The sequence below is a fragment of the Syngnathoides biaculeatus genome, chromosome 3, assembly GCF_019802595.1.
Source record: "Syngnathoides biaculeatus isolate LvHL_M chromosome 3, ASM1980259v1, whole genome shotgun sequence".
Classification (NCBI taxonomy): domain Eukaryota; kingdom Metazoa; phylum Chordata; class Actinopteri; order Syngnathiformes; family Syngnathidae; genus Syngnathoides; species Syngnathoides biaculeatus.
The window spans coordinates 32,581,480-32,601,254 of record NC_084642.1 but is presented as its reverse complement, the minus strand read 5'-3'; the positions used below and the strand labels follow the sequence as shown (position 1 = coordinate 32,601,254).

Below are 19,775 nucleotides of genomic sequence, written 5' to 3'. Positions count from 1 at the left end.
GCTACAAGATCTAAACACCCAGTGCATCATTCCACACTTGAAAAAAATCCAAGAAGAAATGAGAAAAGTGAACCACTGTCAGTGCCAATGTGTTCGGTGCATTGCGACCTCAGTACCAGAACAACTTGCTGTGATGTTGCAAAAAATCCTGAAGGAGAATGTCCAGCCATCATTTCATGCCCTCAAACTTAAGTGCTCTTGGATCACGCATCAGGGGAGCTTTCCCAAACACACCAGCAATTCCCCCTCTGAATGCCAAAAAAAAAAAAAAAAATGAGGTTTTGGAGTGGCCAAGTCAATGTCTGGTTTCAAATCTAATTGAGATACTGTGGTATGACATTGAACGGGCAGTTCATGGTGCAAAACCCTCCAACATAGGAGAGTTGGAACAATTCTGCAAAGACAATTGGGACAAAATTCCTCCACAACAATGTGAAGGACTAATCACTAATACATGCAAACACTTGATTTGAGTTATTGCTGTCAAGTGTGGATTTTTTTTTTTTGTGGATTAATACATTGAATTGTCATTTGAAAACTACATTTTCTATTTGCTTGAGTTGTCTCTGAGTGATATTAAAATTGGGTTGATGACTTCAAATCACTGCATGTGATGGAGCTGCAAAAAAATAAAAAAAAAAATCAGGAAGAGGGTAAGTACTTTTTCACAGCACTGTATGTTTATGTATATACATTTATGATTAATGTACAGTTATATTAAATGTACTCATTTTCATATGCCTGCGTGGGTTTTCTATGGGCACTCCAGTTTCCTCCCCACATCCCCAAAACATGCATTAATTGGACACTCTAAAATGCCCGTAGGTGTGATTGTGACCCTCGTGAGGATAAGTGGCTCAGAAAATGGAGGATGTTTTCATATACTTAACTGATTCAACGATAGCCATTAGTATGAAGAAATTGCTGCTAGTAAAAGTTATCCCTGCGAGGGCAGGAAAAAAAAAATTATATATATATATATATCACTCATGAGTACATTCAGTGCATAGTACGTCGTTCCTGCACAAACAAATCACTCTTCGCACTATCACTCCTTACTGCAGGGGTCGGGAACCTTTTCGAAAGGTTTTGCCTCCCACACCAAACTATGGCAACCCCACAAGGACAAACCTTCTCTGCACGACAGAAATCACATGTGCAGTATGTCGTTATTAGGGCTCTACGAGTCATATGCAACCACCAAAAGAGCCAGGTATGGCATAGCCATAGGTTCCTGACCCCTGCCTTACCGGATCAAATACAAATAAGTTTAATGAACGCATTACTGGTGTCTAACGGACTCCCAACAAGAGGTTCAATAAACGAATCACTCTTCAGTTCCTGCGTACATTTATTAAATAACATGCATGTTGTTGACAATAATCACAACACAAAAATATATTTACAGTATATTTTATCCAGAACGAATATTGTACAGCAGTTTATATTCTACCATACTATCTCTCACGTACCAATCATTTTTTAGGCCTCCAATCTTACGCCTCTGATATCAAGATACAATTGGATAAAACAAGAATAAAATGTCTTCAATGTATCGCAGCCCAATATACATTGCACATGACTGCTTTGATAAAATATAGAGGTACAGGCAGTGGGGTTCCATAGTAGGTCATGTTACCATTATTTTAGTTAATACCTAATTGAAAAAGAATATGTTGGGGTGAAGGGGGGATCCTTGTCAGCCTTCCTTTTCCAAGTATTCCAAGCCAGGTGCATCCAACCTTTGTTCCTGATTGCGATTCTTTGTAAACTCCTTTAGCATATCCATGACCTCTCCTTGGTAAATGTCTGGGGTGGGCTGCGTCTCTGCAAGCAAAACTGAAAGTGAATCCAGTCTTGTTCCAATATAACAAAAAGAAAACATTAATGGTAAGTGGGAAAAGAAGAAATTATGGCAGCAGCTCAACCAAGCAAATCAATCAGAAATCATGTAATTTATAAGCAATTACCACACAAGATTTCCCATGAGGTTACAGTAATTGCAAGCATAATAAACAGATCAGGCAGCACGGTGAAACAACTAGTTAGAGCGTTGACCGCACAGTACTGAGGACCGGGGTTCAAATCCTGGACCCACCTGTGTGGAGTTTGCATGTTCTATCCGTGCCTGTGTGGAGTTTCTCCAGGCACTCCAATTTCCTCCCACATCCCCAAAAACATGTACTAAGTGGAGACTCTAAATTGCCCTTAGGTGTGATTGTGTGTGTGACTGTTGTCTGTTTCCATGTCCCCTGCGATTGGATGGCAACCAGTTCAGGGTGTATCCTGGACCAGCGGTTCAGAAAATGGATGGATGGATTTCACTGTGGTTTCAAGATTCCGTTTCATTATGGTCTGTTCATATGGCCAGTACTGTTTTATAAACAAACAGTCAGCATATTGTTTGAGTTTCATGGCATAAACGGGTTGAGAGGCTATTCTGCTGCACAGAAATAATCATCCATCTATTTTCCATCCCACTGATCCTCACTAGGGTCATGGGCGTGATGGAGCCTATCCCAGCCTATCTTGGGGAGAGGCAGGGTACACACTGAACTGGTCACCAGCCAATCGCACGGTCCATGTGGACAACCATTCCGACCAATTTTGAGTTTTTAATTAACATACCATGTATGTTTTGGGGATGTGGGAGGAAACCGGGGCACCTAGAGAAAAAACACACACAGGTACGAGGAGAACAAAGCAAATTCCACTCATGCAAAGGCGGGATTTGAACCCCAGAACTGATGTTATATGATAAGCACATTTCCGCTGCCCAGAAACATGATTAATAAAAATGTTTAGCATTGATTGCTTCTGTCAGTGATAATTATCACAGAAAAAGACAATATATTCATCCATCCATTTTTTTTGCTGCTTATCCTCACGAGGTTCACAGGGAGTGTTGGAGCCTATCCCAGCTGTCAATGGGCAGGAGGCAGAGTACACTCTGAACTGGTTGCCAGCCAATCACAGGCCACATGAAGACAAACAGCCGCACTCACAATCACACCTTAGGGCAATTTAGAGTGTCCAATTAATGTTGCATGTTTTGGGGATATGGGAGGAAGCAGGAGTGCCCGGAGAAAACCCACACAGGCACGCGGAGAACATGCAAACTCTACACAGGCGGGTCCGGGACCTCAGAACTGTGAGAAAATGCTTTACCAGCTTATCCACTGAGCTGCCAAAAACACTCATGTTAATGTGAAAATTAAACCTAAAAAGAGGAACTAAGAGGTCAAAACGTGGTAAAAAAGAAAAAGTAGACTTTCGTGAAAATTCCCGAAAATACAAATGTGAGCACTCGGGGGGTCCGGGGGCATGGCCCCCCCGGGAATTTTTTAAAAAATGGATGTCGATAAAAATAGTTATCTGTGAACAAAATTCAGATAAAAATTGAAAGTAAAATTTCCAAGTCCTGACCCAAAAAAAATTGGGCAGAAGTTCCCCAAGGGCCAAGCCCAGATTTTTTTGCCCTCCCATACGCCTATCACTGCATAGCACAAAATCACATTCCGTCTTATCTCAAGACAAATGAATGAAGTGAACTATTCACTAAAAGACATCTAACATTGTCCTTTTCCCCACATTATACATATTATAGTATAGATATAGAATAGACATGAAAATATACCCTAGAATTTCTACACCGTACAGCAAAACTGTTTTAAACATGTTAAAGAAGTTGATCTGTAGTAATTACTATTCACATTTAAGTCTCAAACTTGTGACGTCGCATTGTACTGATACACTTGACCACATTGCTCACTATCTTAGATATAGATCTCGTAATACTAATAGTATAATCAGCTGCCTTTAATATTTTGATATATATACACAGTCACTCACATTTGAAAAATGTACAGGTGTGGTCAGTCATGCTCGCAGATAAAGTTCCGTGTGTTATTAGGGATGGCCTTAAAATAACTTACTGGATTAATATAACCTAACTGTAAATTAAAAACAAAATAAACAAATACATAATTAAAATAGAAAACTAAAATATTTAAATTTCAATATACCAATTTCAACTGATATTAGTAAAACATGATATAAAACAGTATTTAAAATTTTTCATCAATAAAAGTTCTTGATCTGACAAACTATCTTAAGAAAAGTTCAATGCACTGGCCTGTCAAGGAATAAACACGGTCTATACTCGCAATGTTTTGAAAATGCTGAAAGTTTAGTTCAACACAATCGGCGTTTGTGGCAACAAGCTAGCAATACATTCAAACAAACATTCCTGTCAGCAATCGCGACGTATTGTTGGGGGGCGGGGGGGGCACGCACCACGTGACTGCCGTAAATAGGAGGCCGGTTTGCTAGAACGCGCCTTTATGTGCATGCGCTCGACGTATTGGCCACACCGGAATCAAGCGACGAGGTGGATGATAGTCTGTTTTTTTGTTTGTTTGTTTTTTACGCCGTCACACTGCCTCGCGAAGGACGCAATGAGCACCCCTGGTGTAACTGAATTTCCTTTTATCATGCCTAACGATGTTGATGACTGTCGACGTAAATGCGCTCCCATTACGTGAAGCAGTTCTGGACATGCGCTTTCGTACTTGCGCCGTACATGCTCAGTACGGTTAACTTGCACTTCCTGGTTCCAGTTGAATACCGGTTGTTTTGGACAGACAGCGAACTCAAATGCATATTCGCTCAATGTTGTCAATTCAAATTCGAATTAATTTTCGGCAATTTTTCCTCAATTTTCCGGAGCAATTTTCATGAAAATTAAAAAATCTGGAATTCTGGGAAAATCCACAGGATTTTCATCACTGAAACCTGATCAATTTAATGAAAAATTGGAGTACCCACAAGCGCACAAAGGTAAAGGGAAAACATGGAAAGTCCACAAAAAAAAAGTATTCAAATTTGTGTCCCGAGAGCAGTCCAAGTACAATATCAGTTTTCAGGAGCGAAATCCATTAAAAGACTGTGTCACCTGTTGCCCAGTAGTAGATGTCCCAGTCATTGCTTGGTTCATTGATTAGTCTGTCATACTGCTGCAGCTGGGTCTCACTCATTGTATTCAGGTATCGCTTGGCAAAAAGGCTACAGGGGAAAGAGAAAATCTTTAGTCCCTGCAAATGCAGAGTGAACCCATTTGGAAACGTAGTAACTTTAACCACAACAGTTGACAGTTACCTGTACTATCTGATCACAACAAAGAACTTTGGGAGTTTAAGTCAGTGGCCACAACGTTTCATCAACTGGATGTGAAATTTAACACATGTACCCCTAAAACAATGCTCCACTTGGAAGATCAATTTAAATGTTGTTTCCATTGCATTATATTGGAAGGGGTTTCGATTTAGCTTGCGCCATTGTTGTTAAATTAATAACTAACAACAGTGCCATTCTAAATGGAACATTGTCATATTGGTAAAAAAATTTTTTGGTGCAAGGTCCAAATGATGCTGGTGAACATACTTAATTAGCCTTTAGATGTAGATAATTTAATAATTTTTTTTAAAATGTTTAACGACCTGAGCAATATGCAGTTCTCCAACATGCCCCTTTTACGACTCTCATAGAGCAGGCGCCGTCTCTTGATGTTAATGGATTCTCCGGGCTTTTCCTCCCAAGGAGGCAAAGGGATCTCAATCAGGTCAGTCCTGGCATCTTCAGGTGCATCGCCACGGTAACAACGGGTCGATACCAGCCCAGCGATCACAGGTCTTCTTGCTGTCTGGCACATGCCTGTCACCAGCTGATGAGAGACATTATTAAAATAAATGAACGCTCAAAAAATTCTCTTGTACTACAGCAGGGATGAGAATGACCAATTTGGAAAAACACTGAAAATGTCTGTCGATGGGGGGTGTGTTATGTTTCCTCCTGGATATTTTTTGCTCCCATCGGAACACAGAGTGCACAGCACCTTGCCGGGAATGTCCACTTTTTGTATGTTTTCGGTTAGATATGTTGATACCGTTTTCGGTTACACTTTTTCAAGCCATCCCCGTCCAAAACAGTTTTTGATTCCTTTTTTTCTAACTTTCGCCATTGTAAAACTTTGAACACACCATCGCTCAGTTCGCGCTAAGTCCCACGCGCCATTACTTGGCTAACTAACAAGTTACACTGCGATTTTTGAGAACCGAGAACACATGTACATGACAATGGTGAAGCTCGATTAACGACTAACAGGATTGGATCGTTATACTGTATAACTCTGTTGTCCAATCGAGTAATCTGCCGCAAACAAGTTTTCATGTTTATGTCGCAAAATGCAAATATTTACACTACCGAGCAAATTAGAACGGCATATGATAGTCGTGCTTGTGCTAGCAATAAGTTGAACTTGCAGCTCGGAGTCTACTACCGAGAGGCAGGCGCACTATACCCCCCCTGAAATTTTCTCAACGGATTTGCGCTGAACTCGAGAATGGTCGTTTTGATCTGAAAAAGTCGGAAATCCGCCGATCAGCGGAAAATTCTCATCCCTGACTATAGTCATATTTTTTTATATATTGAATTTGGCAATCTATTTTTCCTATGACAAAAAATAAAGTTGATTGTGTGGGGTGGGGGTGAGGTTACAATGGCATTTTAACAAAGCTATCTTTTTCCTCATTCTATTAAAAAAACAGTTACAATAAGTCAGTGTTGTGTATCTAATGTGACAACTCCAATCCCATCTCAAAATCACATGCTGTTTATACAACTGAATAACAGTGTACAGTTGTAGGAAACTGCATCTTATAACTTGAGTGGGAATGAAAATCCAATAAATGCAGCACACCCATGTTCTTCAGTACAATACTTAAGTGTGATCATCTAAGATTCCATCGCCTTAAGTCGTGTCTCCATGCATTCTTGTCTCCTCTCCTATGTCCTAAAGTAGTACGTAATGAAGTATTATTCTAAATCAGAACTTCCCCCATCAACACGGGTGTCATGACGATAGCATGTCATCATTGTTGTTTGGTTCGTCAAAAGACTAATTGTAAATTTGGTTGACCTTTCAGCATAAAGTTGAGTTGTGGAAAAAAAGTTTCTTGTTCTGTCATTGCAAATACCTAAAATAAATCTTTGAAGACTTGAGCAGCTTGTGTATTTTATTATCTTTGCAAAGGTGGACCAGTCAACATGTTGATGCAACATGTCTGAAGTAGATTTTTATACCACCACCATGTTCAGACTAACACAAACCCAAACGGTCAATCAAAGAAAAAGAATGAGAAAATATCAGGGAGCCGAAATCAAATTTTTTTCTTCTTTTCAAATGCACAGGTGCTCCTACATTTGAACGGACGCAGCCCAAATATTTGACAGTGAACCACAGAGGAAGGGTTATACTTACACTATTAACAGAACAGATGCATTATGTGCCTTGAGGATGTGAGTGTAAAAGTACAGAGAAGGTCAGAAGGAGCTTCATGATGTCTTTGTGAATCTAGAGAAAGCCTATGACAGAGTACCAAGAGAGGAACTTTGGTACTGCATGCGTAAGTCTGGTGTGGCAGAGAAGTATGTTAAAATAGTACAGGACATGTATGATGGCAGCAGAACAATGGTGAGGTGTGCCTTGGGTGTGACAGAAGAATTTAAGGTGGAGGTGGGACTGCATCAGGGATCAGCTCCGAGCCCCTTCCTGTTTGCAGTGGTCATGGATAGGCTGACAGATGAGGTTAGACTGGAATCCCATTGGACCATGATGTTCGCAGATGATATTGTGATTTGCAGTGAAAGCAGGGAGCATGCAGAGGAACAATTAGAAAGATGGAGACATGCACTGGAAAGGAGAGGAATGAAGATTAGCCGAAGTAAAACAGAATATATGCGGGTGAATGAGAAAGGTGGAGGGGGAAGAGTGAGGCTACAGGGAGAAGAGATAGCGAGGGTGGAGGACTTCAAATATTTAGGGTCAACAATCCAGAGCAATGGTGAGTTTGGTAAGGAAGTGAAGAAACTGGTCCAAGCAGGTTGGAACAGCTGGCGGAAGGTGAAAGATGGAAAAATAACAGAAATGTTTGTTCCAGAATACAGGTTGCCAATGACAAAACACGGCGAAGGACTGTTGCATAATGTCCCTTGCAGGCCTGTTGTACAATTACCCCAGCTACGTACAAGACAAACAATGTGGACATGTAAAACATTATATCGCCAAGCCGAAAAGAACACAAGAGATTAATATACATCCTAAAGTATAAATATGTAGAAATGTGTTTCAGTTGGGATTCAAATGACCGGTACCTTAGAATAGTAGTTATAAACCCATGAAAAATAAGTAGTAATACAAGAAAATTATGAAACTCACTCTTCTGGCAATGACGGAGGACAGCATTTGACTTCTGAGGTTCCGATTATGACCTAGTGTGCAGTGTTGTCAGTCGCCAAACTAACAAACAAAAAAAAAAAAGTCCCTTTGCGTCACATTAATATGTGATTGGCCCACGATAGACACGTGATGCATTGTCGCTCATATAACAGTTACGTTTGTCTCACAGGAAGTTTTCATTACAAAGTCTTCCACACAAGGAACAAAGCTATCAGTATACAAGCTGGTTTGCGATCACATCCGTTCGAACGTGTTTATGAACGTCCCCGTCCCTCACATTCGACCAAAGTGTAGGAACCAATGTTTCTTACGTTGCTAACCGGTAACATTTGGCATAAACACATGGCCAAGGAGCTACGTTAGCAACACCAGCGACATTGGTCCAATGCGAGTCTGTAAACATTCAAATAACCGGTGGGGAGACTTTATTACTATTGACATTAAACTTTATTTTACAACGCTTCGTGTCGTCGTGCTACTCCTATGTACTAATCCGCAACCATTGTAAAATATCCGGTCCCAACGTTAGCTAACCTTAACTCATGTTCGAAGACAACAAAAGTGTGCATCACCCAGAATATTTTTTTCCTCTTTTCGTTGATGCTGCACCTAGTGTGAATGTGCACATCTAAACTCCCCGGCTATTTAAAAGCAAACGGAAAAAACATACTGCATCACCATCGTCATCATCCTTTGATCTCTGGCCCTCGGGATGGCTGCAGCCGGACCGAGTAAATCCGAAAAGGCGAACCAAGAGTCGGACACTGAGCAGAATGCAAGCGATGAGGTGAGTTTTGGCTCTGGTAGCTTTTACAACTACGTCGACTTGAGGTTTCATGACCATTTCTATGTGTCACAACTATTATTTTATTCCCAACCCCACCCCCGCTCTCATGGTTTACCACTTCATATTCCCACATTTAGAAAATGGTAGATTTTCAAGAATTGTATTAACTGCTCTACGATTCATCCCGCAAGGATTACCTCAAAATATGATGATCCTCTCTGTCATACATGAGTCTGTGGTTTTGTTTAGGTACAAACAGTGTACCTTATGAAATGTACCAGATGGTGATGTTTTCAATCCCACCACAGGATTTATATAGAATCGATGACACAAATGATCTCTACGACGACGCTGTGCTTTCTGGTACAGTTGAGCAAGACAAGAATACGACTTTGAATTCAGATGCTGGAAAGAAAACACCAACCAAAGCAGAGGAGAAAGTGGAGAAATTGAAAACAGATGAGAATGAAAAGAAACAACCCCGAAGATTCACATTGTATATAGGGAGTTTCTCTTGGGTGAGTTGTACATACATATACTTGTGACATTAAAAAGTGCACATATTTCACATTTTCACATATTCTTTTCATCCCCTCTTATCCAATACAATTTAGTGGACATCTGACAAAGACCTCCTGCTTTTGGCCCAAAAATTGGGTGCGGGGGATATTGATGAAATCAAATTTGCAGAAAACAAAGCAAATGGCCAATCAAGAGGGTAAGTGACTCTTTTCTGTTATTCAAAAATGTAAATACAGTTTTAAAAAAAGCATTTATGCCTTGTGTGGCGTCCGTATGCTGACATTGCATATGCCAATTATGGACTTAACTTTGTCTTGATTTTAATTTTTTTTTCTTTGTTGCAATTTATTGTTTCCTGCAGCTATGCAAAGGTGGTGGTGACTTCTGAAAATTCATTAAAAATATTATTGGAGAAAATTCCCCAATGTACTTTGAATGGGGAAAGCATAGACTGCCGTTTTGCCACTCACCATAATTACTGTATGTTTGAGGACGCTGCTAATAAACGTAAGAGTACCACCATTTCCATATTGGTATTCATCATGTTGCAGATATTAGCATGACTCACAAACCAAATGTGCTCCTCACAGGATTCCCAATGCGCTGTTATTCAAAGGACACGGATTTAGAGGGCACATCATCATTTTCATGGGTTACCAATCCTCCCAGTGTACCCACTCCCATTTCATCAAATCCACTTGGAAATGTATTCCCCTCACATTCCAGCCCTTTCCTTTGCCATCCACCCCCTCCCTTCCAGTCTGTGCCACCCATACCTCCACTGCATGTCTTTCCTGCTCCACCTTTCAATGCACCAAGCCAACCGCCTCCAAGCCTGCATATAAATCCAGCTTACTTCCCCCCGGCACAAGACAGGCAAAGAAGTCCTGCTTACAGTCAACCAAAGTGAGGATGCATGCAATTTAATTATTTACCCCTCCATCATTCATTTTACATAGCGATGAAATTTCCTGACCAACTTGACAATATCTCTGTGTGCCGTTGTATCTTTTTTTCTTTGTAAACATCTCAGGGGGGAGAGAGACTACGAAGAACTCTTTAACAGAAATAGAGCTGTTGCCAGCAGTGCCATTACCAAGGCTGTGACAGGTGCAACAGCTGGTAAGTGCACCTGATCCCTCTGTGTTTTCTGAAAGTTTGAGACATGCTTCATCACTCACCCCCAAGAAAGAATGTGTAGTACTTAAAACAAGTATGAATCTTAGTGTATTATAGTCTGAAATCTACTGTACATTGTATTAAAACCAGTTGTTGCTCAAATGATGTCATTGATAAAACCCATCTGTGTGGGATTTCCCAACCTCTTTCTAATTTATCTGTATACGACATACTGTATGATAGCCTCTTCACTGCATAGTTGTTAACACAGTTTAGACATTATACAAATGTTTGTAATCACTAATACAGGAGACCTGAGAGTGGCAATGGAAACGCTGTTAACAGCCATTGCCATCATCAAACAGTCCAGTGTGTATAATGATGAGCGCAGCCAAGCCCTCGTCACTTCCCTCAAAGACTGCCTGGTGTCCATCCAAGGAAACTATGGCGACAGGTTCGTAAGCTTAAGTATCCTTAACACCAAAAATAGAAATTACAAACACAGAATAATTGTGGGAAAAAATGCTTACTTTGTGTTCAAAATTAGATTTTTAACATCAGAACACTTTACAATGCACACCCGTAGTCAGACTAAATTGGAACATGCTTATCAACTATTGAGGGGCGAAGCTCAAAGACAAAGTTGCCGTCTTCTGCGTTAATAAGTTTATATTATGCATATTTTATAAACAAACGATATGTCACACAACTGCCCGTGTATCCATTCTTTTTTTTTTTAACTATTGAAATGTTCAGATCAAGTGATGTGGCTGTGTTTACATTGATGCTATGTTAAAATAACCTGAAGATACCCAAATTACATGCAAGTATCTAAGTGATGACAAGGGGCATTGATAACACAAATGATATATATATATATATATATATATATATATATATATATATATATATATATATATTAAAGTTGCATGTTTTGGGGATGTTGGGATGTGGGAGGAAACTGGAGTGCCTGGAGAAAACCCACGTAGGCGGGGAGAACATGCAAACTCCACACAGGTGCACTGGGATTGAACCCAGGAACTTAGAACAGTGATGCCAACGCTTTACAGCTGTCCCACCATGCTGCAATTTTAATTAAATTTTCAATTAAATTAAAAAAAAAAATTCCTCATGCTTTGGAGACTATTTCCAATTTTGAAATATATTTCTTGCACTGTAGGCTGTTTTAATTGTACTTTTATTTTCATTTTTTTCCTCTTTTAAATGTTTTTTTCTTAGTAATTAAATTCTTTTGATCATGTAAACCACAATGAGAAATATGCCTTGTTCATAATTCACAGCCAAAGTATACGCCCCAGATTTTTTTCAAATTTGCATATATTGCACAATTGGACCTGTTGTAGTGCTACTGTAAAATCTAGCATGTCTGTATTTGGGATTTAAAAAATAATATTTTTCTGAACAAGTTAAACTGTTTTATTACAGTATTTTAGTAAAATTATCTTTTTAAAAATCAATTCTCTTTGGACCCATCTAATGCCTCTTATTTACCATAATTGTAATTATTATCTTACAATTAGGCATGGTGTGATAACAATAACCAGTAAAACTAAATAAGGCATGAGGGCACAGTATTGCTGGGCCCTTCAGTTCTTTTGAGACACAATATGTGTACATATATACATTTGTTATTGATTTAAATTTATTTTAAATGTGTGGTCGTTTTCATGAGCATGACTGAGTCAAAATTAGCCATTAGTTTGCAAGTGAAAGCTATCCCCATGACAGGGTTCGCACGCGGCCCTAAAAGTCCCTAAAAACCTCAAAATTTTCGAAGGTGCATTTAGGGACTCCTAAAAGTCCTTAAAAATCCGCGAAAACCGGTCAAGCCCCTAAAAAGGCCTTAAATTAAGACAAATCAAAGGGAGGACCTCTACCGCCAAAATTCTCTCTTAAAAAAAATTAATCTATTTAAAAAAAATAGCGATCCGTCTGGCGTCCAAAACAGCCGGAAATTGTCAACGGAAGTCACCGTGTTGACAACTAGTCGCCATCTTGTCGATATTCCATTGTTTGTTTCCGTGAGTAGGCATTTCACTTCGTCTTCGTTACGACGTAGCGTAGTTCTTTCATCGATCCAACTTGTATCATGGGGAAGTGCATTTTTCAATATGCTTGGGTTGAAAGTAAGGAGTTTGGGAGTTGGGTTCGTCGAGATCCAAAAGATCGGCACATGTTTTACTGCCATCTGTGCAAGCAGACTTACCAGCTTGAAAAGATGGGAGTCAAAGCGCTGGCGTTGCACCGGAAAAACAGGAGACGCGCTGATTTGGCGAAGACTCTCTCATCTGCCGTTGGTATGAATCTGTTTCTAAAATATCAAGAAAGTGAAGCGGTACTAGCAGTGCATGCGCACCTACAGTTGCCCAGCCATCAACTTCAACCAGCCAGAAGTCAGGCTTTATGAACGTAGTTCAATACACGAAGACGGACTCGTTAAAGGCAGAGATCGTGTGGACTATGAAAGTGATCTGCAGGCATTACAGTTACAAATCTTGTGAAAATAATTCACAAGTGTTTGCAGTCATGTTCCCAGACAGTGACATTGCTAAAAACTACATGTGTGGGCAAAGGAAGACTTCGTACCGGGCTACATTTGGCATTGCTGCCCACTTTTCATCTCTACTTTCTCAAAGCCAGAATAGAGACTGACATATCTATGCTTATTGAGAAGGCTGACAGGCTGTGTGAGGAGGCAGAAGAAAAGAGGAATCTGAGGTTTATCACCGAGGCCAACAAATAGAGGAGGCACTGGGTAGGCTCAAGGAGCTAGAGTAGGAGTGCTGAGACAGACATCAGTAGAAGACATTTGTGTATATAGTTGCAATTGTAGTTAGAATATGTTTTTCTGTAGACTGTTATGTGAAGACATTGACAATGGTCATATCAATGAGAACTACCACAAGGGGCGACAGGTGATCACAGTCACAGGTACTGCGGTAGTGGAACATTTGATGAACCAAGAACGGTTGATGGCACCATTGGGTGAGTCTTTTATCCTTACTCTTGATTTCCCACGATGGCCCTAAATTTTTCGTGTCGGCCCTTAATTTTTTCCGTGTTGGCCCTAAAGTTTTCGTTTCAGCCCCTAAGAATGCCCCTAAAAAGCCCTTAAATTTTTGAGTTAGACTGAGTATGAACCCTGTCTAAATCCTTAAGTTTAATTGTTTTGTTGTTCTTTAAACTACTTTTCTCCTCCTCCAACCTTTCTATTATGTGTTACTGCTGGATACGTAAACTTCCCATGACTGGAAAACCATAGTCATTTCTCTACCCATGTTATCGATTTTACCCCTCATATGGGTCATGATTGGTGCTGTGCTCACTGATTAATCTCTGTTTTTGCTCTTATCACTGGTTTTGCTCTTCCCACTCTCCATTTTTCAGAAGCGCTTCTATTTATTCCAATATTCAAATGTCTTTGAAATTAATGGGGACTCGAACTCCTCACCATCAGATCTTGAGGTACCTAACCCTCACTGAGTTTAAGGCCAGGAACTCTATCCCTTGCTATCAGGTCTTGTGGCACCAAACCCCTAACTGAATTTAAACCTGGGGTCTCAAACCCCACAGAGTCAGATCTTGCGGCCTCAAACCCCTCACTGAACTGTACTTAATGGAATGGATTCAAACCCTACCAATGGAATGTGCGGAGAGCAACTACCAATACCCCTTAATACAAAGATAAGATTGTTCCCACTAAAAATCAAGAAAGGAATGATACAATTCTTTACCATAGTTCTTTGCTGTGGTTCGTTTGGAATCCTGAGGTGATGGCCGATCCAGAAAGGCAGCTGGGCAGTCCCCCTGTCCTAATTCTAGTGTAAGGGCATGACTAGTATGCTCATCCCGGATGATCAGTCACTGGTCCGGAGAGCCTCTGGATCGGCGATCAATCCTGGAATCCCACTTCTGACACCAACTGTTTTGGCAAAATATTTTTCTGACACCATAAGAAAGGAGACAATCTTGTCTTTGTGGATATCTGGTCATTACAAAAAGAAAGGAAAGTCTTTGCAAAGAGAGGACACACACAAGTGATATGTGTTGTCACTCCTTGCTCAAGATCAGACAAAAAGTCCTTTTGTTATATTAAAGTGAGGGAGACAAAACAAGACAGTTATCTATGTCCAGCTGTACTACGTACGGTACACATGGAACCAGTAGGAACAACATCACATGAGGAACAGCCTGACCAGGAGAACTAGAACCCACAACAGGACAAAACCTGTGAAAGTTTCAGGTAGAACTAAGAGAACTAATATTTGGTATATACGTAAAACATAAATCTGGTAACACAGCAGCTCTCTACATCAAATCAATGGTCACTATAAACAGTGCCCATCGTAATTATTGGCACCCCTGGTTAAGATGTGTTTTTTAGCTTCTAATATTTTTTTTCCCTTCTAAATAATATGGGACCTTAATGGAAAAAAAGAGAAAAATCCACCCTTCGATACGAGTGCATTTATTCAGTGGGGAAAACATCCCACATAAAGAAATAATTATTTGACATCAAATAATGTGTGTCACAATTATTAGCACCCATGGTGTTAATACTTTGTACAACCCCCTTTTGCCAACAAAACAGCACCTAATCTTCTCCTATAATGTTTCACACGATGGGAAAAGACAGAAAGAGGGATCTTCAGCCATTCCTCTTTGCAGAATCACTCTAAATCATCCAGAGACCTGGGTCCTCTCCTCTTAAGCTCACCCCAGAGGTTTTCAATGGGGTTGAGGTCTGGGGACTGAGATGGCCATGGGAGGAACTTGATTTTGTGTCTGGTGAACCATTTCTGTGGCGATTTGGACATATGTTAAGGGTCCTTGTCTTGCTGAAAGACCCAGTGACGACCCATCTTCAGCTTTCGGGCAGAGGGAAACATATTTAGATTTAAAATGTCCTGGTATTTCAAAGCATTCATGATGCCATGCACCCTAACATGGTTCCCAGGGCCTTTGGAAGCGAAACAGCCCCACACCATCACTGACCCACCCCCATACTTCACAGTGGGTATGAGGTGCTTTTCAACATGCGCATCTTTTGTGGCATGCCAGACCCACTTAGTGTTTGTTGCCAAAAATCTCAATCTTGGTCTCATCTGACCAAAGCACACAGTCCCAGTTGAAGCCCCAATACCCCTTGTCGAACTCCAGATGTTTGCGTTTATGATTTGAGAGACAAAAGGTTTTCTCCGTGTATGCCTCCCAAACAGCTTGTTGGCGTGTAGACAGCACCTGATGGTTGATTTGGAGCCTTTGTGACCCCAGGATGCTATCATTTGTTGTAATTCTGTAACAGTGAGCTTTGGAGATCTTTTGATCTCTCTTACCATCCTCCTCACTGTGCGTGGTGGCAAAATAAACATGGGTCCTCGTCCAGGCTTGTTTACCACTGTTCCAGTTGTTTTGAACTTCTTAATTATTCATCTCACAGTGGATATGGGCAGCTGCAGTTGAGTGGCAATCTTCTTGTAACCTCTGCCTGACCTGTGAAGGTCAACGCACATCTGCCTCACTTGTATGCTGTGTTCCTTTGTCTTTCCCATGTTTAAGAGTGGATAAGAGAAATGGCCTCTGTGTCATGTCATATTTATACCCCAGGGAAACGGGAAGTGATGAATTACTAATTAAATGTTCCTACATAGTCTGATAAACATTGTAAACTACTGTAGAAATGCTTCAATTATATTTATTTCCTGGGAATTGTTAAGGGTGCCAATAATTGTGGAACAGGTGATTTAATAAAAAATAATTTTTTTAGTCAGGGATTTTTTCATTTTCTTACAATTCATTTGAGTTGAAGGTTACATTTTCCTAAAATTTTCAGTGTGACAGTGTTCTTTTACAATAAACACTGAATTTATTTTAAGGCTTTTAACACATCTTAACCAGTGGTGCCAATAATTATGGAGGGCACTGTATTACAGTAGTGTCCTACACATGTACAGCTGCATATGGCTGGGCTTGGAAAACAGTGGAAGGAATGAATAGTAATGTCACTGTTCTCACCAGATTGTTGGGTGAGTTCATCACTTCTTGAAGTATACAGCGGGATACATTTTTCCTCCTTTGATTATATCCAGCAGGTTTACCTCTCCTGGAGAGTCATAACCCAATTCTAGCTCAGCCTGTTTCCCAGGAGCTGTAGAAGGAGCAGGGCGTTTGGTTGGCATCTTAGGGCATTCCAGAAAGAGCACCAAGATATGCAGAAAGTGTTAATGTTCTGCAGAAGAATTAGCCAGTAAATGACTTTGCAAATTGTGATTCTCAAATTGGTGACGGTCGGCTGTAGGTTTTAAACTGTTGGCCTGAGTCGCACTGAATCTTACTGAGGAGCATTACCTCTGCATTACACGACTGGCCTTTTTTGACAGTTATTTTGCTGATTTAGAGGTACATTACTTTCAAACTGCCAGCAATTTTGAATGTAGCTTCACTCCCTACCCTGTGCCTTCGCATAAATCCCCAAAAGAACTGCTCCTAGGCTCTTCCAAACATGCAAAATATTAGCAATTTGTTGTATTTTAGAGGAATATATTTTCAAATTCAAAATATGAGCCCTGATCAATTTACCTGACCACCTGATGAGAATACTCACATTACTGTTTGTTTCAGCATCGGCGCCAGTGGTCATTTCAGATTCCATCCATATGCTGCTGTCTGTGTACAGGACACCCCCATTTTAATGTTTACCCTTGATTTGAAGTACACACCTGTCCAATTCCTCCTTTGTTTTTCTTGGTGCTAACCAGTGTTAATCCAGCAATTAAACTACAAGTCTCTTGTGCAAATGATTATATACTATTTTGTCTCGCCTCCTGTCCCTATAGTGCCTGATTGGCTATTCTTGTGGCTGCATGTGCTGTTATTAAATCAAATTAGAGGCATTACATCAGGCCTGAGGTTTTTGTTTTGTTCTTCCCACAATACCAATTTAATAATATTTTACTGTGAGGTCATAAAGACAGTTTTTGCATTACCTTTCCCCTTATAAAGTGCAAACTATACCTTTATTGATGGTCACCTCTAATCTGACAAATTTGATTCATTATTCCTTGCATTGATGGAGTGTATCTGATGTCACTGTTTACAATGCACTAATATTAAAAGATACGGAATACATGGATTTTTATCCAGTTTGCAGAGAAGCCCGATTTGGATATGAAGATTTTCATGTCCATATATTTTTTTCCGATAACGTTGCCATGACACATCTGAAAAAAGTTGCAACTGTGCCACTTTATCCTTGCAGTTCACATCCAACCCCCCCCCCCCCCAAAAAAAGCAGAATGCTTCCGAAAGAGCTTTGATTTCATGCTCTCTTCACATACGAGCTCAAGTGAAATTAACCTCAACTTGCAAACAAGTAGTTGATCCACTTGTTCGAACTGCAAGAGGTTTCAAAACATTGAATGATACCGTTCACACTTGAACAAATAAAACCGCACTTTCAGACCTATTCTATTGCACAGGAGCTGTTCTAAATTGAATCTAACATCATTGAACCTAATTCAGCAATATCACACACTTTTTCGATAGGAGTAGCAGTCATTCTGGAGATCGAGAAAGAGATCGGGAGCGCTACAGAGAAGGCTCGCCTCGTAGGGAAAGTGCCGGAAGGTTCAGAAGGTATAGAGATCGCTCTTGGAGTCGAGAAAGGGACAGGAGGCGTTCACGGGACGACCACAGAGATTACAGAGAACGCTATCGCTGATTTGGTAAGATTTGTGTCCTCATGAGCCGCTATCCCTATCACACTTGGAGCACCAACAAAACCAATATTGACTAACTGGTACACCGCCTGTTTATTTTCTCTGTGGTCTTCTGATCATGATTCTGCCACAAGAACAATTGAATTCAATTTTGTTGTCATAAATCAATTGGAATTGCTAATTGCTATGAAATGAAATACCACCTAAGATTACCTTTGTATAATGCATTCAGAAAGTACTAAGACCCTTCAGTTTTCACGTTCTTTATGCTTCATTTATTTAATTTTCTTACCTAAATCTGAACACTGGACACAGTTTTAAAAAAGCAAAAGCAGAGTAAAAATGTTTGCTTATATTAAAAAAAAAACATTACATGAATTGTCAATTATTTTGATCCTTTACTTTGACCAAAATGTAATGCCGATTCATATACCCTTTGGACATCTTCGAATTGTGTGTACACATGACCACCTTTGGGGGAAAAAAAAAAACAAGACACGATTTGCCTGTCTCCACAGGTTGTGACAGCTGTCGAAATATATCACACTAAAAGCCACATGCTTTAAGCAACTATTTGAAGCGCTGCCCTGTCTAATTTCTTCATTTCTTTCTGGGTTTGTGTTTGAACTACTTTTTCATGTCTTGAGCCTTCCATCCTGCCTTTGAGAATCATATTCATCAATCGATGGAAGAATCTGTGTTAAGTTTCATACATTTGAAAATGGGGAGTGTAAACTTTTGAGGAAAATGTTTTTGAGCATACTGCCAAATTTGAAGGGTGTGGAAAATTTTACATTCTTGCAAAAGTTTTTCTTTTTTTTTTCCTCAAAGTATGCTTGTTTCCTTTTAGACTTGTCAACATGCACAAAGGATACAGCCTTTTGTTTCAACACATTGTAAAAATACAAAAAAATGTATCTCCAGATGTCTGTAGTTTCTTCATTGTCCTCTTAGTGGGTCTTTGAATTGTTTCAAGAAAATACTGTGTATAGTAATTCAAATTAGATCCTTGCATGTGCAAGACACCTCTAAATGCATTTGTCATTGTTGTCTTTTGTGATATAAAATAATTCCCCAAATACCCACGTGTTATTTCTTTTAGACTTGGAATATTTTTTCCCCCTCAACTTTAAAGTTCTCTAGGACTGCGAATCTATATAAATGTATATCAAAGTCTAGAAACTACATTTTAGTCATTTCTGATGTCACACATGAAAAATGGTCAACATCATTTGTAAATGGAAAACAGCAATATTAGAAGCTCCACAAACCATCTATTTTCCAAACGTTTATATTCACGAGCGTAGTGGAC

General features: G+C 39.9%; 2 protein-coding genes across 4 annotated transcripts; one reads left to right on the top strand and one right to left on the bottom strand.

Annotated features, from left to right (window-relative positions):
- Positions 1–1,333: 1,333 nt before the first annotated feature.
- Positions 1,334–9,039, bottom strand: sdhaf2 (succinate dehydrogenase complex assembly factor 2). 3 transcript variants are annotated; one of them, XM_061815447.1, is made up of 5 exons: positions 8,975–9,039; positions 8,276–8,356; positions 5,499–5,722; positions 4,955–5,064; positions 1,334–1,827 (listed from the first exon to the last, which is right to left on the bottom strand). In XM_061815447.1, the coding sequence occupies exons 2-5, from the start codon at positions 8,300–8,302 to the stop codon at positions 1,700–1,702; spliced, it is 489 nt and encodes a 162-aa protein (XP_061671431.1). In that variant the 5' UTR covers positions 8,303–8,356; positions 8,975–9,039; the 3' UTR covers positions 1,334–1,699. The 3 variants fall into 3 exon arrangements, with proteins under 3 accessions (XP_061671431.1, XP_061671430.1, XP_061671432.1); XM_061815446.1 differs by having other exon boundaries at positions 8,967–9,032; XM_061815448.1 differs by lacking the exon at positions 8,975–9,039 and having other exon boundaries at positions 1,721–1,856.
- On the top strand, positions 8,945–19,559 carry LOC133498503 (cleavage and polyadenylation specificity factor subunit 7-like). Its single transcript, XM_061815445.1, has 8 exons — positions 8,945–9,083; positions 9,392–9,601; positions 9,698–9,801; positions 9,967–10,112; positions 10,196–10,511; positions 10,639–10,727; positions 11,034–11,178; positions 18,291–19,559. The coding sequence occupies exons 1-8, from the start codon at positions 9,009–9,011 to the stop codon at positions 18,463–18,465; spliced, it is 1,260 nt and encodes a 419-aa protein (XP_061671429.1). The 5' UTR covers positions 8,945–9,008; the 3' UTR covers positions 18,466–19,559.
- Positions 19,560–19,775: the final 216 nt, after the last annotated feature.

Excerpts from the sequence above, each read along its gene's own strand:
- sdhaf2 (XM_061815447.1), bottom strand. The coding sequence starts at position 8,302 with ATGCTGTCCTCCGTCATTGCCAGAAGA. Across the intron at positions 5,723-8,275 it reads CCTCCGTCATTGCCAGAAGA|CTGGTGACAGGCATGTGCCA; the intron begins GTGAGTTTCATA and ends GTCTCTCATCAG. Across the intron at positions 5,065-5,498 it reads GAGAACTGCATATTGCTCAG|CCTTTTTGCCAAGCGATACC; the intron begins GTCGTTAAACAT and ends TTTCCCCTGTAG.
- LOC133498503 (XM_061815445.1), top strand. The coding sequence starts at position 9,009 with ATGGCTGCAGCCGGACCGAGTAAATCCGAAAAGGCGAACCAAGAGTCG. Across the intron at positions 9,084-9,391 it reads AGCAGAATGCAAGCGATGAG|GATTTATATAGAATCGATGA; the intron begins GTGAGTTTTGGC and ends ATCCCACCACAG. Across the intron at positions 10,728-11,033 it reads TGTGACAGGTGCAACAGCTG|GAGACCTGAGAGTGGCAATG; the intron begins GTAAGTGCACCT and ends TCACTAATACAG.